Source organism: Epargyreus clarus, unplaced genomic scaffold (genome assembly GCF_041222505.1).
Source record: "Epargyreus clarus isolate Ecla_fem2 unplaced genomic scaffold, WU_Ecla_fem_2.2 ptg000024l, whole genome shotgun sequence".
Taxonomy (NCBI): domain Eukaryota; kingdom Metazoa; phylum Arthropoda; class Insecta; order Lepidoptera; family Hesperiidae; genus Epargyreus; species Epargyreus clarus.
In genome coordinates this window covers 3,345,737-3,363,125 of record NW_027332231.1, presented here as the reverse complement: position 1 = coordinate 3,363,125, position 17,389 = coordinate 3,345,737, and the positions used below count along the sequence as shown (strand labels likewise).

Genomic DNA, 17,389 nt, shown 5'->3' with positions numbered 1-17,389 from the left:
AACTTTCTAGTCCATTTTTTGTGTAGTTATCGCAGTATGCGGGCGAGCGTGTAAACGATCGCACGGGCTTCCCACACTTCCACATGAATTAACTTATCGAACCTCTTCGCAACTAGTATGTATGAAACGACGTGAAGTATAAAATATAGCATCGATATAAGAAAGTTGCACACATGCGGTTGGGACTTACGTGCTATTTATTAAATGTATAATTTCGAGGCTTCTAGAGAAATGCGTAATGGAAGCAAAATAGTATTGTAAAAATAATATGAACAAAATTTTAGTTAAATCAGTTTATTTGGAAATTACATAAGATACTTATATTAAATCGTGACTTTGTATACTGCCACTATATAATTCACAATATTAACTTTATAGTAAATAATTGCTAACATGAGAAATGAATTAATCTAGGGGCGTAAGGTAAAGAAAATGAAAACAACCCGTAGCCTATAAAAATCTTTTATTAAAAATCACTGCGATACTGTGTAACGACGTGGCCTACGCACGATCCGGCAATGCAGGTAACAATTACTCTATCATAGTGTTCATACACGGCCGCCGGCCCGAGCGCCGACGGCGACGTTCACAAACAAGTACAATTACAACTAAACACAAGCGAAACGAACCAAATGCTACCGAATGATCGACTTACAAATAAATACATTTACATATTTATTAGACATAGATCGGTGATATTACTTTTGAATGCTCGCGCAGGCTCACCGGCGGATGGAAGGTTCCGTGCCGGCGGAGCTGCCACCCCGATTTCTGTCCGATGCCCCGTTCGGACGTACTACCCGACCAAGCTAATTAGACGAACGGGTGGAATGCGGTCTCCGTCCTCGAGTACCGCCCCATTCCCCACTCACATCCTAGTACTGTTCGCAGCTCAACTCTCACAATTGACAAATAATTTCTGTATTATATTATTTGTTTAGTTATTGTTTCTTTGTTATTTAGTACGTTATTTATTGATAAGTTTTAACTATGTCGTGTGCTATGACAACATCAAAATGGGGAAAAATAAGACTATTAATAGCGGAAAGCGAACAATAATATTGCGAGTTTTACGTTTTACATTATTTTTTTGTATTCATTAGTTTTCGTAACAGACATAGTATAAACTATTAGACAGAAAGTTATTACAATTTACATTTCATAGGTATAAATCAACATTCACAACAAGTATTTTTGGCAGCGGTACGCATAGTCACGTTTTAGTCTAGTTGGCTTGGTCGAGTAGGACGAACTGCTAATCTTAAGTTAAGATCGTTTGTCCACCGTACCGTCACCGAACCGATACCGAGAACGAGATTATTTGGGGCTGATTTTAAGATGTCGTGACGGCGATAGTTTGTCCACCGCGACCGACAGCGGTTTATTTTGTTTTAGCTGTCATGCGTGTGACAGTGTATGGACAAGTACCAATGTGTTATATTGCCGGCACATCGGCCCGTCAAAAAATCGGTGCCGATCTAGCGGTCACGCCGATCCACTCGAAATACCGGGACGACGGTGCTCGGGTGACGGACGTGCGGTGGACACGCGTCTACAGTAAATGTATGTACGTTGCTTCGGCGCCGCCATGAATTATCCGCCGGTGCCGGTGCCGGTGGCGGTGGACAAACGGCGTACGGGTGTGAGTGAGGGCGGGCAGCGGGGCGGGGCGCGGCGCCTAGCTGTAGAGGTCGTCGTCGCCGCCCTCCTCCTGGAACGTGGGCTGGTCGCCGCCCGACGTGCCCGTGCCGCCCGCCGCGCCGCCGCTCGCCGGGAACCTGCAATAGTCGTAAACAAACAATGCATTTATTCTGATCCTTACCAATCCTTACTAATATTATAAATCCGAAAGTAACTCTGTCTGTCTGTCTGTCTGTCCGGTTGTCTCTTCTTCACGCCCAAACCACTGAACCGATTTTAATGAAATTTTGTACAAAGACAGTCTGAGACCCGAGAAAGGACATAAGATAGTTTTTATCCCGGAAGTCTCACGGGAAGTAGAGATGGCGATCTAAGATCGATTAATCGGAGAATCGATCTTTTGGACCAAAAACATCGATTATTTTAATCGATATTAGTGAGAATTGAATAGGAAACTATGCATTTGATCAAGTGATGATCTTTAGCAAAGTTGTTGTCCATGAGCCCATGAAGGTTTCAGAGTTGGTACGACCAATTTTCGCCAGATGGCGCCACTTCCATTCCAATGAAGATACGAATTTTCAGTTTTATGTATGTTAGTATGTCATATTATTTTCATTTAAACGCGGGCGAAGCCGCGAGCAAAAACTAGAGTGTTATATACATATTGGAAACAATGCAGCTTATTTTTATCCCAACAAATTCTTGCTCTACTATGACCCTGTTTCTATTGACAAAAATTGCACGTGACAGATATAGGCAGGCAGGCACGTCACAGAAAACATAATATTTTGTCTATCGTAGAAAGGCTGCGCAAACGCAAACCATACCTTACAAAATATCATGCTTTCAATGCCTGTAAATAAACCCTAAGAGGTGTCCCATTTATGAAAATAAACAACCAACGACCTAAACTGCCTATTTACTTCCTCTATTGAAAGATAAACTTATGTTTGCACGTAACGTAGCGTGTACACAATCATGAACTACTACACAAGTGTATACTAGTCAAAAACCCACTATCGCTATGTACAAAACACATTGTTCAAGTGTATCACCTGAAGTTGGTCCCGAAGCCGCGGCTCTGCTGCAGCGTCTGCGCGAACATCTCGTACTTGCGGATGTCGTTGTCGGACACTGAGCGGCGCGCGAACTTCATCGCCTCCTCGAAGTGGGCCCGGCTGATCTCCGGCACTGGGTCCTCCTCGTCCATCTACATGTACAACAGTGTTTAACGATGTTTAACTAGTTAATAATAAATAACAAATTAAAACCAGACTGCTTAAAAATATAACCTATGGTCACTCTCCCATTATGTAGGAGATTCCAATGACGCTTCATATGTTAAAATCCATCAGACGTTTGGACTGCAAGGCATGCCAAATAATGGGGCATACATACGTTAATAAACATTACACTTTGCAGTTGGGTACCAAAACGAAGAAGTCACGATATGGTATGCAAATATACAAAATAACTGAATTTATAGTTTTCGCTTCCGTTGAATAAAATATATTCTAATAAATAACTATACAATTAGAAGAAGGACTACAAATAATTATTACATTACTTAGCTCTCAAGTTTTTTTTATCAAAATTATTTTCATAAAGATGGTGGAGCTGTTGTCGAGATATCTTTTGTGACAGGACATAACTAAGTTTCTCTAGTTCAGTATTTCTTTATTTATTAAAGTTTAACCAACATAGCATTTACTTATATAAATTACATTGCAAATGTTTAAATAAACAGGCTGTGTACCGATAATGGGCATGATGACAAATTTTGAAGCCACTTTCTATAATGTAGGTACTTGTCTACTGATTCCAAAAATTGTATTATTTTGGCAATAAATTCAGTATTAACGGAAATATTAGCAGTTTTTATTAAAACTGGGCTATTTTTGAAAATGCTTTCAACATATTGTTTTTAAGTAAATCATTTATTCTTTGATTTTACTACTAATACTGTCATCATGCGCATTACAGGTGAAAACGGCTTTGACAGATTTGACGCTCTAATAAATGAAATCAATACGCTCTAATAATAATAAACTCACGTCCATAACAGCGGCGGCCTGTTGCTGCTGGCGCGCGCGCTCGCGGTGTATCTCCGCCTCGATGGCTTGCCGGATGGCCAGCTTGCACGCGCGCTGGCAGATCTCCGTCAGGTCGGCGCCGCTGAAGCCTTGCGTCACCTGTGTGGACCAAATGGTTTTAATAACTAGTACATAGATAGTATAATTATAAGGTTCCAAAATGGCTCCAATTGCTTCGAGAAAAGAATGGAACGGCCGTGCCGCTTTTTTTTGGCTCGACTTGGCGGAGGCAGTGCCGTGCCTCCATATATAGTTAATACATGCTGGATATTTACTAATACATATTTTTTGGTGTAAAATTTAACAGATCGATTCAAAGTAAATGTTCTACAACAAAATATGGTCACGAATCTACTTAACAGAATTGACATTAAGAATAGGGAGACATTTTTTCTATATACATTATGAGTGCGAGTTTCTTACATCAAATAATAAACAACATACATTACTATGTTTACACTATAACAAAAATCATTTTGTTACTGATATGAAATTGTGGTAGCAATTTTTATAATTTTTTATACAATCGACTAAACATGTTCGTTGCTGCCTGTGAAGACCAAGTTAGAAGTCTTCTTATAATTTCTTTGCCTTTTACCGCGTCTTTCAACGAGATCTCTGTAGCAATACAGCTATTATTAGATAGAAATAGATGTGGTGGTGCCTACTATAGTGGAACTACAAAGGATTCGACTATCTTTAATTTTAATTCAGATGTATGTAACCGCAAACCCTAAATTCGTTATACGATGGATCAATGGTTGGTTACCTTAGCGATGTAGGACAGATCGACGTCCTTAGCGATGGGCGACTTGCGCAGGTTGGCGCGCAGGATCGCCTCGCGCGACTTCTCGTCCGGCAGCGGGATGTAGATCAGCTGGTCCAGCCGCCCCGGCCGCAGGATCGCCGGGTCGATGATGTCCGGACGATTGGTCGCGCCTGCACATTGTGTTATATTCGATAAGAATTAGTTCAGTTTTGATATAGATGTGTAAGAAATATCGCAATATTGTGTGATTTGTTCGAATTTAAGTAAGAAGTATTACTACATTATGTTTAGAGCAATTCGTTTATGACTAAAAAAGTCATGTCCATGTCTTTATTGCCAAGATAGATGTAATCTGTAAGTTTTTAGTTTTTTAAAGTGAATTCAGCCTGATCATTACAGCTAGATAAAAATAGAAAACATATTAGTTTATCTATTCTATCTATTCTCTACCTAATTTCAAAGTTATATGTTGGATTTGTTTACTTTTTCGTACGCCACTATTTAAAAAAAATGTGCACCTACAACGGGGAATCACCTTGGCTTGTCTTTAGTATGCACTATCATAATACACAGGAGGTTAATTACATTTTTTTTTATTTGAGGAATTTGGGTAAGTTAGAAAGGGGAGTATAGAAGTATGGAAAGTAGAGTGACCATTTTTAAGCGTACATGAATACGTGTGACAAAACCAAGTAACATACCAGCCAGCAGGGTACAAATTAACATCCATTTAAATGACATGATGTAATATCACATACCGATAATAAAGACGTTCTTCTTAGCGCCCATGCCGTCCATCTCGGTCAGGATCTGGTTGATGACGCGGTCCGCGGCGCCGCCCGCGTCGGACACGGAGCCGCCGCGCGACTTCGCGATCGAGTCCAGCTCGTCGAAGAACAGCACGCACGGCGACGCCGAGCGTGCCTGAGCAGATCGATAACAACGTGAGTGTAATCTTGTTTTGTGGTGTTTAATATGTAGTTATCATCGTCTGTTACATTAGATAGATATTTAGGTCACATTTAAATGTACCATCGAATAATGTGCCAGTACATCTCCATGACACTCAAATCAGCAAAACCATTGATTGTAACTAAAACTTCATAGCTAAATGTAATATGCCAAACTATTAATTTAAGACCAACATTGTTGTTAAAAACGAGTTTAGGACAAACTGAGACAATAGCGCATGATATAATATAATAACAATCGATAAAATAACAATTAACCATAATATTTTTTTAGACATTAAAAGGGGTAAGTACATCCATATAACTGGTTTATCATTATCTCTCTATTAGTCCATTGAAATGTGACATTTGGATTGAAATTAGCAGAGAATGCAATTTTATTTTTTGGATGTCAAGAGGCGCAAATCGTTTTTATACGCTCTATCATACAAACTCTGACAATTGAAACCCAAAATATACCATTTCAATAAACTACAATAGAATTTACAAAACATTTCACTCCTATGTCAAATAAGAAGACAGCAGCATTGAACTCACCTTATCGAAGATGTCGCGCACATTGGCCTCAGATTCACCGAACCACATGGTCAACAGCTCGGGACCCTTGACAGAGATAAAGTTGGCCTGGCACTCGTTGGCAATGGCCTTGGCCAACAGTGTTTTACCTGTGGACAAACATAATTGCATTTTAAAATTGTAATGTAAACATTCTCAATCATAATCATTAAGTCTCATGTAAACATGCTCAATCACAATCATAAAGTTTCATTCGCGTAGAACACGTATACATCCTCAAAAGTAAGTAATACACGAAAATTCGCACGTTCACACTCAACGTGCACACATTCTCAAATGAACATAACCCACAGACACCCACCCGCACTTACTCAACACACACACCCCGCATATAGTCCGCGTAAAACTGCTAATCCGCTCTGAATGTAGAAATGAATCGCGTCGCCATAGCAAATGATCTCCGATGTTGTTGCGAGCTACACTTGCTCACAACAACATCAGAGCGGACTAGCAGTTTGGCGCGGACTATACAACAGTACCCAACAGCGCACTCACCGCAACCCGGCGGTCCGTAGAAGAGCACCCCGCGCGACGGCTGCATGCCGAACTTGAGGAACTTGTCTGGATGCTCCACCGGGTACTGCACCAGCTCCTGCAGCTCGCGCTTCACGTTCTGCAGCCCGCCGATGTCGCCCCACGTCACGTTCGGCACCTCCACCACGGTCTCGCGGAGCGCGGACGGCGATGATTTCGTCATCGCGTACTGTGGGAACGAGTTACTATTACTACACGTAATATTGGTTGTTGGCGATGTAAATGCACTACTTACAGACTTACACTTATCATACTTCTTTAACTAGTAGAGAATTGAACTCAATATTTTTTTTATTCTTTGCAAAGAGTTGCAAGTTAGCTATAAATTAAATATTAGCTTCTCCAATTTAAAGGAAAACTTCGCGAGAAAAACCCATATGTCCAACCAGGAGAGAAATGATACTTATATGCTTTCATAATATTTTAGACAAAACTCTCAAGTTAGGAAAAAAAATAACTGCTACTTTATGCCTAAATTAGAAATTGAGGAAAATATAGTTGCAAATTTTTTCCTAATCTCACACTAACTTTACATAACAATCTTGATACACAAAAATAAAACAAGTTGTATACAACAAATAACTCACGCGGAAGTTGTCCATCGAGACGGCGAGCGAGTTGAGCACCTCCGCGTCGATCTGGTCGTCCTCGAGGTCGATCAGGTCCATCTTCTCGCGGATCTGTTGCAGAGCGGCCTCCGAGCACAGCGACGCGAGATCAGCGCCCACGTGGCCGTGCGACTCCGCCGCTATCTGGTGGACGGAAAACACATATAAATAAATAATTCGCTATGAAATTAAATTAATTTGCGGTAATAGCGGTCACAATAAGATGTATAAAATAGTTGTTAAGAATCTCACAATACAACATAGTGCTTTTTATTCAATATAGTTGCTAAGAATCTCACAATACAACACAGTACTTTTTATTCAATTTTGCGATGTTTACAGAAAAACACCATATTTTTTCTCATATTACCGTGACAGTATAACAAGGGTAATCTAATTGAAAAAAATGAATACCACCATGCTATGAATAATATTACAATGATGTAAAAAATGGGTAATGTTTCATCCCAATGTTTCACACTAACGTCTAAGGGATTGGCCAAATTTTTCGTTATTATACTGTCATCTACTATCAGGATAAATAACTTATTAATTTAACTTTTGTGTAAAAAAAATAATACTCGCGGTCGAAGCGACGCAACGCCGCGTCGATCGACTTGGGCGGTTGGTAGCCGCCATTACGATGATATTGGATGTATTATGTATCGCTTGTGTTCTAACAAACCTGCTCAAGATCGACGTCGTCGCCCAGCTTCATGTTCTTGGTGTGTATGCGCAGGATCTCGAGGCGGCCGGTGGCGTCGGGGATGCCGATGTCGATCTCGCGGTCGAAGCGGCCAAAGCGACGCAGCGCCGCGTCGATCGAGTTCGGACGGTCGATGGCCGCACTTACTATCACGTGGGATGTATCGTTCGTGTTCTAACAAACCTGCTCAAGATCGACGTCGTCGCCCAGCTTCATGTTCTTGGTGTGTATGCGCAGGATCTCGAGGCGGCCGGTGGCGTCGGGGATGCCGATGTCGATCTCGCGGTCGAAGCGGCCAAAGCGACGCAGCGCCGCGTCGATCGAGTTGGGGCGGTTGGTGGCCGCCATTACGATCACGTGGGACGATTTTTTCATACCTGTCGATAGATACAGTTTAATAACAGAAACAATGTTGTAGACGTGGTGATTTTATTTTAATGAGGTAATGGAACCAGTGTAGTATTCTGGTTAAAAGGGTAGACACAAACTAATTAACTTAACTAAAAAATCATATTTAATGCATGATTGATTAGTTCTAAGAATGGGAGTCTATTTCAAATGCTAACAAAATTTTTAATTAATAAAAAATGTTACATAAGAAGTAGGAAAATATTAATTTTCCATCGATTAAAAAGCGTGGTACACAAACAAAGAAAATAAAATAGACATTCTATTTTTGCCTTATAACGAAATCGATATCACTGTTTTCAGTCCGACATCCTTCATAGTCGTGTACTACACTGATTTCTTCCTTCAATTACATTAAAACCCACAACTCACCATCCATAAGCGTCAGCAGCTGCGACACGATACGACGCTCCACTTCGCCGTGGGTCTTTTCACGCTTCGGCGCGATCGCGTCCAACTCGTCGATGAAGATGATCGCCGGGGAGTTCTTGTCGGCCTCCTCGAACGCCTTGCGCAGGTTCGACTCCGACTCGCCGGCCAGCTTCGACATGATCTCCGGACCGTTGATCAGGAAGAAGAACGCGCCTGTGGGTGTTAAAATTTTGAATTGTTTATTTTTTGAACTTTTTTAATCACAATTGCATATGAAAATATACTTTACTGGCTGAAACACTGTTGTGTAGGATATTATGTTTTACAATCTTTGACCATGAAGAAGAATGCGCCTGTCAATATTAAAATTTTGAATTTGATGCTTTTTGAACTCTTCGAATTACAATTTTATATGAAAATATATTTAACTGGTTGAAACAATATTGAATTTTTGTGTTGATATTCATTTAAAATTTTGATCCAAATTTTCATCAAAAAAATGCTTTTATATCACGGCGTGCGTAAATTGACGTTTTACGCACGCTTCGCGTGCGCAAAACCCCCATTTCCGACCCCGTAATATAAAATTTTATACAACACGCGGACGAAAAATGTTTTTCTGACTCGTGTGATTGCAGTCCTCGCCTGCGGCTCGGCCTGCAAACTCACACTTGTCAGAAAAAAATTTTTCGTCCTCGTATTGTAATGTACTATAAAGCTATTAATGTTAGAGTATATTTTTTATAACTGATTCGATGTATAAATCATTTAACATAATACAATTCTATACTCAAAACCAACATAAAATAATGTACTCTACATATTATTAATAATTGAACCAAAACCAATTACTCAATTAAAATAATTATGGGTATTTACTCTCAAGGGTAAATGTACAAATGGTACAATGTCATTTAATTTGTATTTCATTTAAAGCTTATTAGTTGAATCCACGTGTCTGAAGCAGCTCAGAATGTAAAATGGTCACGAAACGCTTGTGATGCAAACGCCCGAATACAGACGAAAGCATCCTAAAAGTTCACGAGCGTATGTTTCGGCTAAGCCGAAAGTTTTGGCAGATGTTTTCCCAAAACCGGAATTTCTGTCGGTAACACCACACGCCAGTCTCATTGGCGACGCCGCGGGCAATGAGCCAGCTGCTTGCGGCAACCACCGATGTTATAGCTCATCCTTCAGCACCATCTCTACTATTTAACCTTCATTATTTACAACACTCACCAGTCTCATTAGCGACGGCGCGAGCGATGAGCGTCTTGCCGGTACCGGGCGGACCGTACATGAGGATCCCGCGCGGCGGCTTCACGCCGATCGCCTTGAACAGAGACGGGTGGCGCAGCGGCAGCTCCACCATCTCCTTGATCTGAGCCAGCTGCTTGCGGCAACCGCCGATGTCGTCGTAGCCCACGGCGTTCAACGCTTCCTCTTCCTCCTATTATCAATTTTTAACATATGAATCTTATAATTATTGCTGTCCCACTGCAGGTTTTTGTTTGAGAGGGGTCACGAGATGAATAGGATTTAGATCAGTCTATCATTATTACAAAGGGTAGATTGGTAAGTTTTTAGAACATTTTGCAGCAAGTAGTGTTTAATGCTATTCTTACATAAAACATTTTAATGTAAGACATGTTTGTTCTTATCATTAAATAGAAATCTTTTTCTAGTTCTATTCGCATAACAAATGACACTGAACTAGTGATTACAGATAGAGTACATACTTGTTTACAACTTTACACTTCTAAGAAAAATCATTTTTAAATGCATAGATGTCAAATAATTCCTAATAGACACACATAAAACCCAAAATATGTGTTTCTTCGATTGGATCTTGGTCCCATGACTAATTCTACGTAGAAATCATTTCTAAGGTAATTAAACTATTTAAGCTAGTTAGCTGCAACAGACACCTGATCTAGTCCCAGAATTCCTATTAAATCTACTACCCACCTCACGCTTAATCGGCTCTCCCTCGCAATGTATCACTGTATCCGGCGCCACGATGCAGTAGGGCACGGGGTCCGTCTCCACCACCTTGAACTCCACCGCGCGCATACCTCCGCGCACCATGAACGTATCATCGCGATGGATAGGCCGGTAAGCCTCCATGAAGTACGGCTTCAAGTACACCTCGAAGAGGTTTCTGATGGAGAAAAAATATTGATGTTCAATTGTTTGTTGTCAATAAAGGTTAGCGATGCACATGGCCTTACTGAGCCTTAAGGAAAATTTTGACCAATAACTGCACAATCTTTAAATCTTAAATATACTACAAAAATCAAAAAACTACAACTATAAATATCTGCGATTTTGTTTTTAATAATTATTTTGTAAGTTACAGAAAATTCTGGGTTAAACAGGTTGTCCTACATCCATTTACAATAAAAAATAAAACAATAATTTAAAAGATATAATAGTAAATAAATAAATAATTAATGAAGAAATTCTCGCTGTTGAAAGTTGTTCTTAACCGTGAACGTTTTTGTGAGATTATATTTAAGATAGCAATGTTCTTCAAATGTGGAAACGATCACCAAACTCTGTCAAAATCACTATTAAACTGCGAGTATTAATAGCCTCTTTAGGCCCAACTTACCCAGTCAAACCCTCAACGGAGTCATCAATAGGCAGTATATGCACCCGCTTCCCGTACTTGACAGACGGGCAGGGCGCGATGGAGACCACGTCGGAGAGGCGCACGCGCAGGTTGTTGCGCACCACGCGGTTCATGCGGATCTTCTCGTCAGGGCAGTTGTCGTCCGAGAGCACGATGCAGACCGTCTCCTTGCGACGCTTGCCCTTCAACAGCACGGTGTCGCCGCGGAACAACTGGAGTTGCTCCATTTTTGCCTGTGAAAAACAGGAGAAATGTAGGAAGGAGCCTACTGAACTAAATGTACTTTTATATGTAGCAAAATAGGTGACGCAATTGCTTTTCGTGGATAGATTGCTGCGATCTCCCCAGCTCCTCCGACCTATTTTCGATTTGTAACTTAAGTTAAGGCATTTTTGGCAGATTTGTAGAATGGAGTAAGCAATAATATAAGTGTAACTTGGTAATTAGAGGTAGTGTTTCGTATTTAATTAGGTTCATTAACTTCTTGTAGAACTTTGCCTTATTTGGAATCAATCACAAATGTCCATAGGTGACTATTTAATATGGGTGTATTACAAATAAGAAGGTATTTATTCAGTATTCTAAATAAATATGATTTATCTATATTAAAAAAATAAGAAAGTGTTAAGACGTAACACATTTTATTCACATTTGTAAGTATTAAATCAGTAGTATGCTTTTTAGTGTTAACACTTAAAAAAGCTATAAATAATATTAGGTCTTAACAAAATTAAAAAAGTAGAATATAAAGGCGGTTAACATCTTTGCTTGTCCTTTTATGCGCGCTTCTTGTAACTACTTCATTCACGAAACGCTTTAATATATCGTAAAAAAACGCCGCGTGTGACCGCGCTAAAGTGATAATAGATATGAATTCGGTGACGTCTGCTTTTCTAAAAACAGTAAGAATGTATAATTTTTCCATACGTATTCATTAAATGTATTATTATTATCATCACAGACTATGAATCATTCATTTGGGCCTGATGATATGGATTCTAGAACGATCCCCTATTTATACTCATATTGTTATTTAATGTAAAATGTGTATATGACAAAAGATATCTTTAACATTTAACTATAAACTTTTATCCGTGAATTTCAAATAAATATGTTTTGTGCGAATTGTTAAGGCCCCGCCTTCAAAACAGATAAAGACTGCACGCTGATTACTCTTACTAATTAGCTGTCGCACATAACATAACATAACATGTCGCTAATTAGTTTGAAGGTGGTAGAACCCTTTGTGGTTCGACTCCGGCGGCACCACCGCCACACCTATTTCTACCTAATAACAGCAGTGTTAGGCGCTGCTGTGTTCCGGTTTGAAGGGTGTGGTAAGGGAGACAGACTTTTCCGAGGCGTTCCAGCTTGGTCCTCAGGGGTAGCGGCGCATCTGTGGCCGACCTCAGGTAGGAATACCTAATCCAATCAATCTGGGGTTGATTACAGATGTCCATGGGCGGCAGTAGCCACTTACCATCAGGTGGACTGCATGCTCGTCTGCTACACTTATATTATAAGAAAAACATATATCGCGGTATAAGAGTCAGATAAACATATGTACAAAAAATCAAAAAACGTTTTTTTTTTCACAAAACGGTTCACAATCTAGTCCTTTATGAAATGGCAAAACGACGTAACGCTATATTCAATATTTCACAAGTTACAAAAGAAGAAATAACATAAGACCAACTTTCGATTGAACCAGAATAACGTATTATGAGTACCGTTAAATTAATTTTAATTATCATGTTAACTGTTAGACCTATAAGAACGTATTTGCAAAAAATACGTTTTTAATCATAGATTATTGTATGTCCACAATATCATCACTGTATCATCACAATATGATAACTGTAATATAATCTCTATTAATCAGCTGGCAAAGTTTGAAGTGGCGAATTGTCAAACTATTTTTGCTCTCCTATAAAATTGACAAAATGTAGATACGTTCATCTGACTCTTACACCGCGATATAGACATCAATATTATTTCTAAGCCCGCGTATAGTATGTAAATCACAGTTTAAATAATAATTATACTTTAAAAATTAAAACCACGCTAAAATCGTACAAGGAAACTCATTAATCCTGACGATCCTAATGAGGAGATCGGGACACAATTATTAAAATCGTGTATTGTCATCGGTTCCTGATAAGTGTTCAAAATTTTAAATTAATCCGAATGTTCAAAATGGGTAAAAATCGAGTTCAAAGATTCCGTTACATACATACAGGTCAAGCTAATAAAAGCGAGGTAAATACGATCTGTTTAGGAGTGGATTCCTTGATCTAAAATATTTATATAAATGTGGTACTAACATGTAGGTACTCCTGAAAAAACTATCTTGAATAAGAGTTAAAGATATTGACTTATTAATGTAATCTAAGCAAAAATAGAAACTTTACAAGTTTGTAACAAAACAAGAAACATGTCATTGTTAAATAACATAGTAACCTATCGTATGTTACGATAGTAACCTATCGTATGTTACGATAGGTTACTATGTTATTTAACAATGACATGTTTCTTGTTTTGTTAGTAACATACGATAGGTTACTATGTTATTTAACAATGACATCTATTGTATTTAAATATTACCAAAATAATTCTCACGAACAAAAAACACCAGAATAACTTATACTTCTTGTCCTTTATTTTAAATGACGTAGTCGTAAAAAGTATAGGCTAAAGATATCATAAAAAAGACGAAAATAGGGTACAAACATTTGTTTTTACCCGTTCTCCTTTTTAATTTCTTTCCTAATTCCATTACTAATCTATGTCTAATTCTAAAACATCATCCCGCGCATCGTCGCGTATCTAAGTACATATTTATTTAAACTTGCCGCGAATAACATTGCAGCTTCACAAAATGACGTATCGTGATTTGAGACGGCCACGGCAAATATATTAAATCTAATCAATGGAAATTATTATAAGGAAGTAAAATATACGGATAAAATGGCGTAATTATGCCCGTTGGTCCATTGTCCATGGTAATATGACGCAAGAGATACAAAAATTCAAAACAAAATTAAATAACTCATTTGTTGGTCCACAGATTAAAAAAGGGAATACCGTTAGATGCGAAATATTGCGAAGATTGATAACTGTTTGTGGTTAAAAAGATGATAAAACTCTAATTCTATGATTAGCATTCGAAGTCGTATATTTCTATGGATGACAATATCTAGACGCCATATCTGGGTTGAGGTCAAACACCTCACCATACTTTATCATTGTAATCACTATAAAAGCGCGTCCATACAGACGTCAATGATAATTTAAGTCAAAACCTAAGGTCAATTCATTCATAATGTATGAATTTTTACCATTTTTTTTTCCAAACTAGGTTTGTACCAAATTAGACTTTCTGAGACACACTATTACTTTTTTTTTCATTTTAGTGGTACTTGTATATTAAACATATATATTTACAAAATAGAAGAAATAATTCGAAAAATAAATAATTTAAGTGTACCATATTATATTTTATTTTGCAGTAATATATATTTTTTGTAAATAACTGGTTTTAGAAGGTGGTAGAACCCCTTGTGGTTCGACTCCGGCGGCACCACCACCACACCTATTTCTACCTAATAACAGTAGTGTTAGGCGCTGCTGTGTTCCAGTTTGGAGGGTGTGGTATGGGAGATACGACTTTTCCGAGGCGTTCCAGCTTAGTCCTCAGGGGTAGCGGCGCATCTGTGGCCGACCTCAGGTAGGAATATCTAATCCTATCTGGGGTTGATTACAGATGTCCATGGGCGGCAGTAGCCACTTACCATCAGGTGGACTGTATGCTCGTCTGCTACTACTATATTATAAAAAAAAACTATGTTTCTATAACATATCATAGTTATATATTGTATTTCATATGATTGGCAGCATTATACTCTTAAATAAAAGTACCAAATTTCAATGGTTAAAACCTCTGGCATGATAATATAACATAGAAGATGTCTAGTTAAACAAAATGGAGGTTAAAAGTTTGCAAGTCATCATAATTTGATCATGTTTTCTCAACAATAGGTTTTTCAGTGGTTGAGTTAGATGGTTCGAGGAATGTAATTGGGGTTGTACTACCGCCATACAAATTTCTAGCACGAAGCAGTACACCTGACTTACATATGATGCAAACATTTTAGTCCTTTGTAGCGACAATGCATCTGTGATCAAGTTCCAGTAGAATCTGTTGTATATAGACTTGGTCATTAATGGTTGCCAATTATCATGAGGTGGAGATGGCATGCTCTTTTTATATTACAAAAAATGCTTGTCATGAGCCTTTAATAAATTTTACATCTGCCCATAAATAATAGAATTGTTGACATTTATCTAACCCTATCTTTAGTGATGTTTGTAAAGTAAAAAATTCCAATTGAGCTTGGAATTTTCCAAATGTCGACTTCATACAACTTTATATTTAAAAAAATATGTACAGATATTGCACCATCTGACTTTTTATTAATGAAAAGTCATCTTATTTGAATAATATATGTTAAAATTGAGTTCTTAAGATGTGTATGTATAAATTAACTTATATTTGTAATAATGACACTTCTTGAGACAATTATGAAATATGACTAGTAAAGTGCACATACATGATGTGATGCCAAATTATTATTTATAAACCAACATATATTTTTTGAGTGACTGGCCCTCTGTTCTGAATTAAAATCTTAAACGATAATGGCGAGATCAGATGATGCGGCAATTAACCTGATCCTCCATTATAGACAAAGGGGCTCACCTGTGACAAAGACACGACAGAGTTGTCATCGCTGACGGCCTCCTCCACGATCAGACGGTTGGGCCTGTCCTTGCGGCGCAGGATCGCGGTAGACAAATCATCGGGGCTACACAAAATAATTACGAATTAGACGACCAAGGGTACATACAGTCAACATAGCGTCATTCACACAAAGAAACAACATATAATCACACCAAATCGTTCATACCCATCCATTCCCGAACAAATCCATCAAGAAACTCCATTTAATTACTGAACTTGCAAAAAAAATACGAATTCTCATAATGTTAGACATGATGACAAGCCAAATTCGAACACTGGTTTGCACTACACACCACAAACTTCCGCTCGAACAGCCGAAATACAATTCAAATACGTAATTTATAGTAATTGAGTCCTCACCTTTTATTATCTGCCATTTTTATCACTAATTAAAGTTAAAATAAGTAATTTACAAAATTTCTATAATGCCGAATCAATCTCTCAAGTCTCAACTCCACTTCACAGGTGCGTGACGTTGCCGTATTTCATTTGTTCGCTATCGATGACGCCAGTGTTGCCAGAATACTAAGTTGGAAAGCATCTTTGATTTACCGGTTTTTTATCGTTACATTATTTTATAACTATAATAATTAAAATTCATATAAAATAAATGGCGAATATGTATTAGGCGAATATATTAGTACTAGCGCTTATAGTGACTATTATTAATTAACCAACCAAAATAAAATAAACAAAGCTTTCAACGCAGTTAGTGGATACTCTAATGTAAATAACAAAATCAAAACAAAGCTTGCATGAATTAAACACGCCTAATTAATTAAAATGATAAATTTATTATGATTTTTTTTTTATATTTCAGGTAAGCAGGTATATTTAATTTATAACTTATTTATAATTATAAGTTTTACTTTGAGATAATAGTGACACCTAGCGGATTGTAACATTTTATTTTAATACTTCTGACTTCTAGTGATGTTCTTTGCAAAAAATAGTACCTACATGAAATCCATAGAGTATTATTATATACATGTTATAGAGAGGAAACTCTATGTATTTTTTGTCTCCCCTAAAGCGCCCCTAGTGGCCTGCCCCAGAACTACTCATGGGTACATATCTATAGATACCTATTATATATTCATTATTCATTATATGTGTTAAAATTAGGTAAATTATAAGTTGTATCTCCAAAACACGAACTATAAATGACTGTGTTCCAAAGATTCACATTTGCATTATACTTTTTCTTTCTTAATTTGGATACAAGAACAAAACTACATTTACATACTTTATAAAATTTCAGAAAGATACAAA

General features: G+C 38.0%; 1 protein-coding gene across 1 annotated transcript; it reads right to left on the bottom strand.

Annotated features, from left to right (window-relative positions):
* Positions 1–446: 446 nt before the first annotated feature.
* Positions 447–16,633, bottom strand: TER94 (Transitional endoplasmic reticulum ATPase TER94). The gene is made up of 15 exons (XM_073086650.1): positions 16,478–16,633; positions 16,076–16,181; positions 11,296–11,549; positions 10,650–10,842; positions 9,921–10,131; positions 8,682–8,894; positions 8,085–8,278; positions 7,175–7,339; positions 6,549–6,756; positions 6,015–6,142; positions 5,265–5,430; positions 4,507–4,676; positions 3,699–3,836; positions 2,700–2,854; positions 447–1,778 (listed from the first exon to the last, which is right to left on the bottom strand). Exons 1-15 carry the CDS (start codon positions 16,492–16,494, stop codon positions 1,679–1,681), a joined length of 2,418 nt encoding a protein of 805 aa, XP_072942751.1. The 5' UTR covers positions 16,495–16,633; the 3' UTR covers positions 447–1,678.
* Positions 16,634–17,389: the final 756 nt, after the last annotated feature.

Coding starts and splice junctions, on each gene's coding strand:
- TER94 (XM_073086650.1), bottom strand. Junction 10,843..11,295: donor TCCGTTGAGGGTTTGACTGG/GTAAGTTGGGCC, acceptor TTTCTCCATCAG/AAACCTCTTCGAGGTGTACT. Junction 6,143..6,548: donor CTACGGACCGCCGGGTTGCG/GTGAGTGCGCTG, acceptor GTTTGTCCACAG/GTAAAACACTGTTGGCCAAG.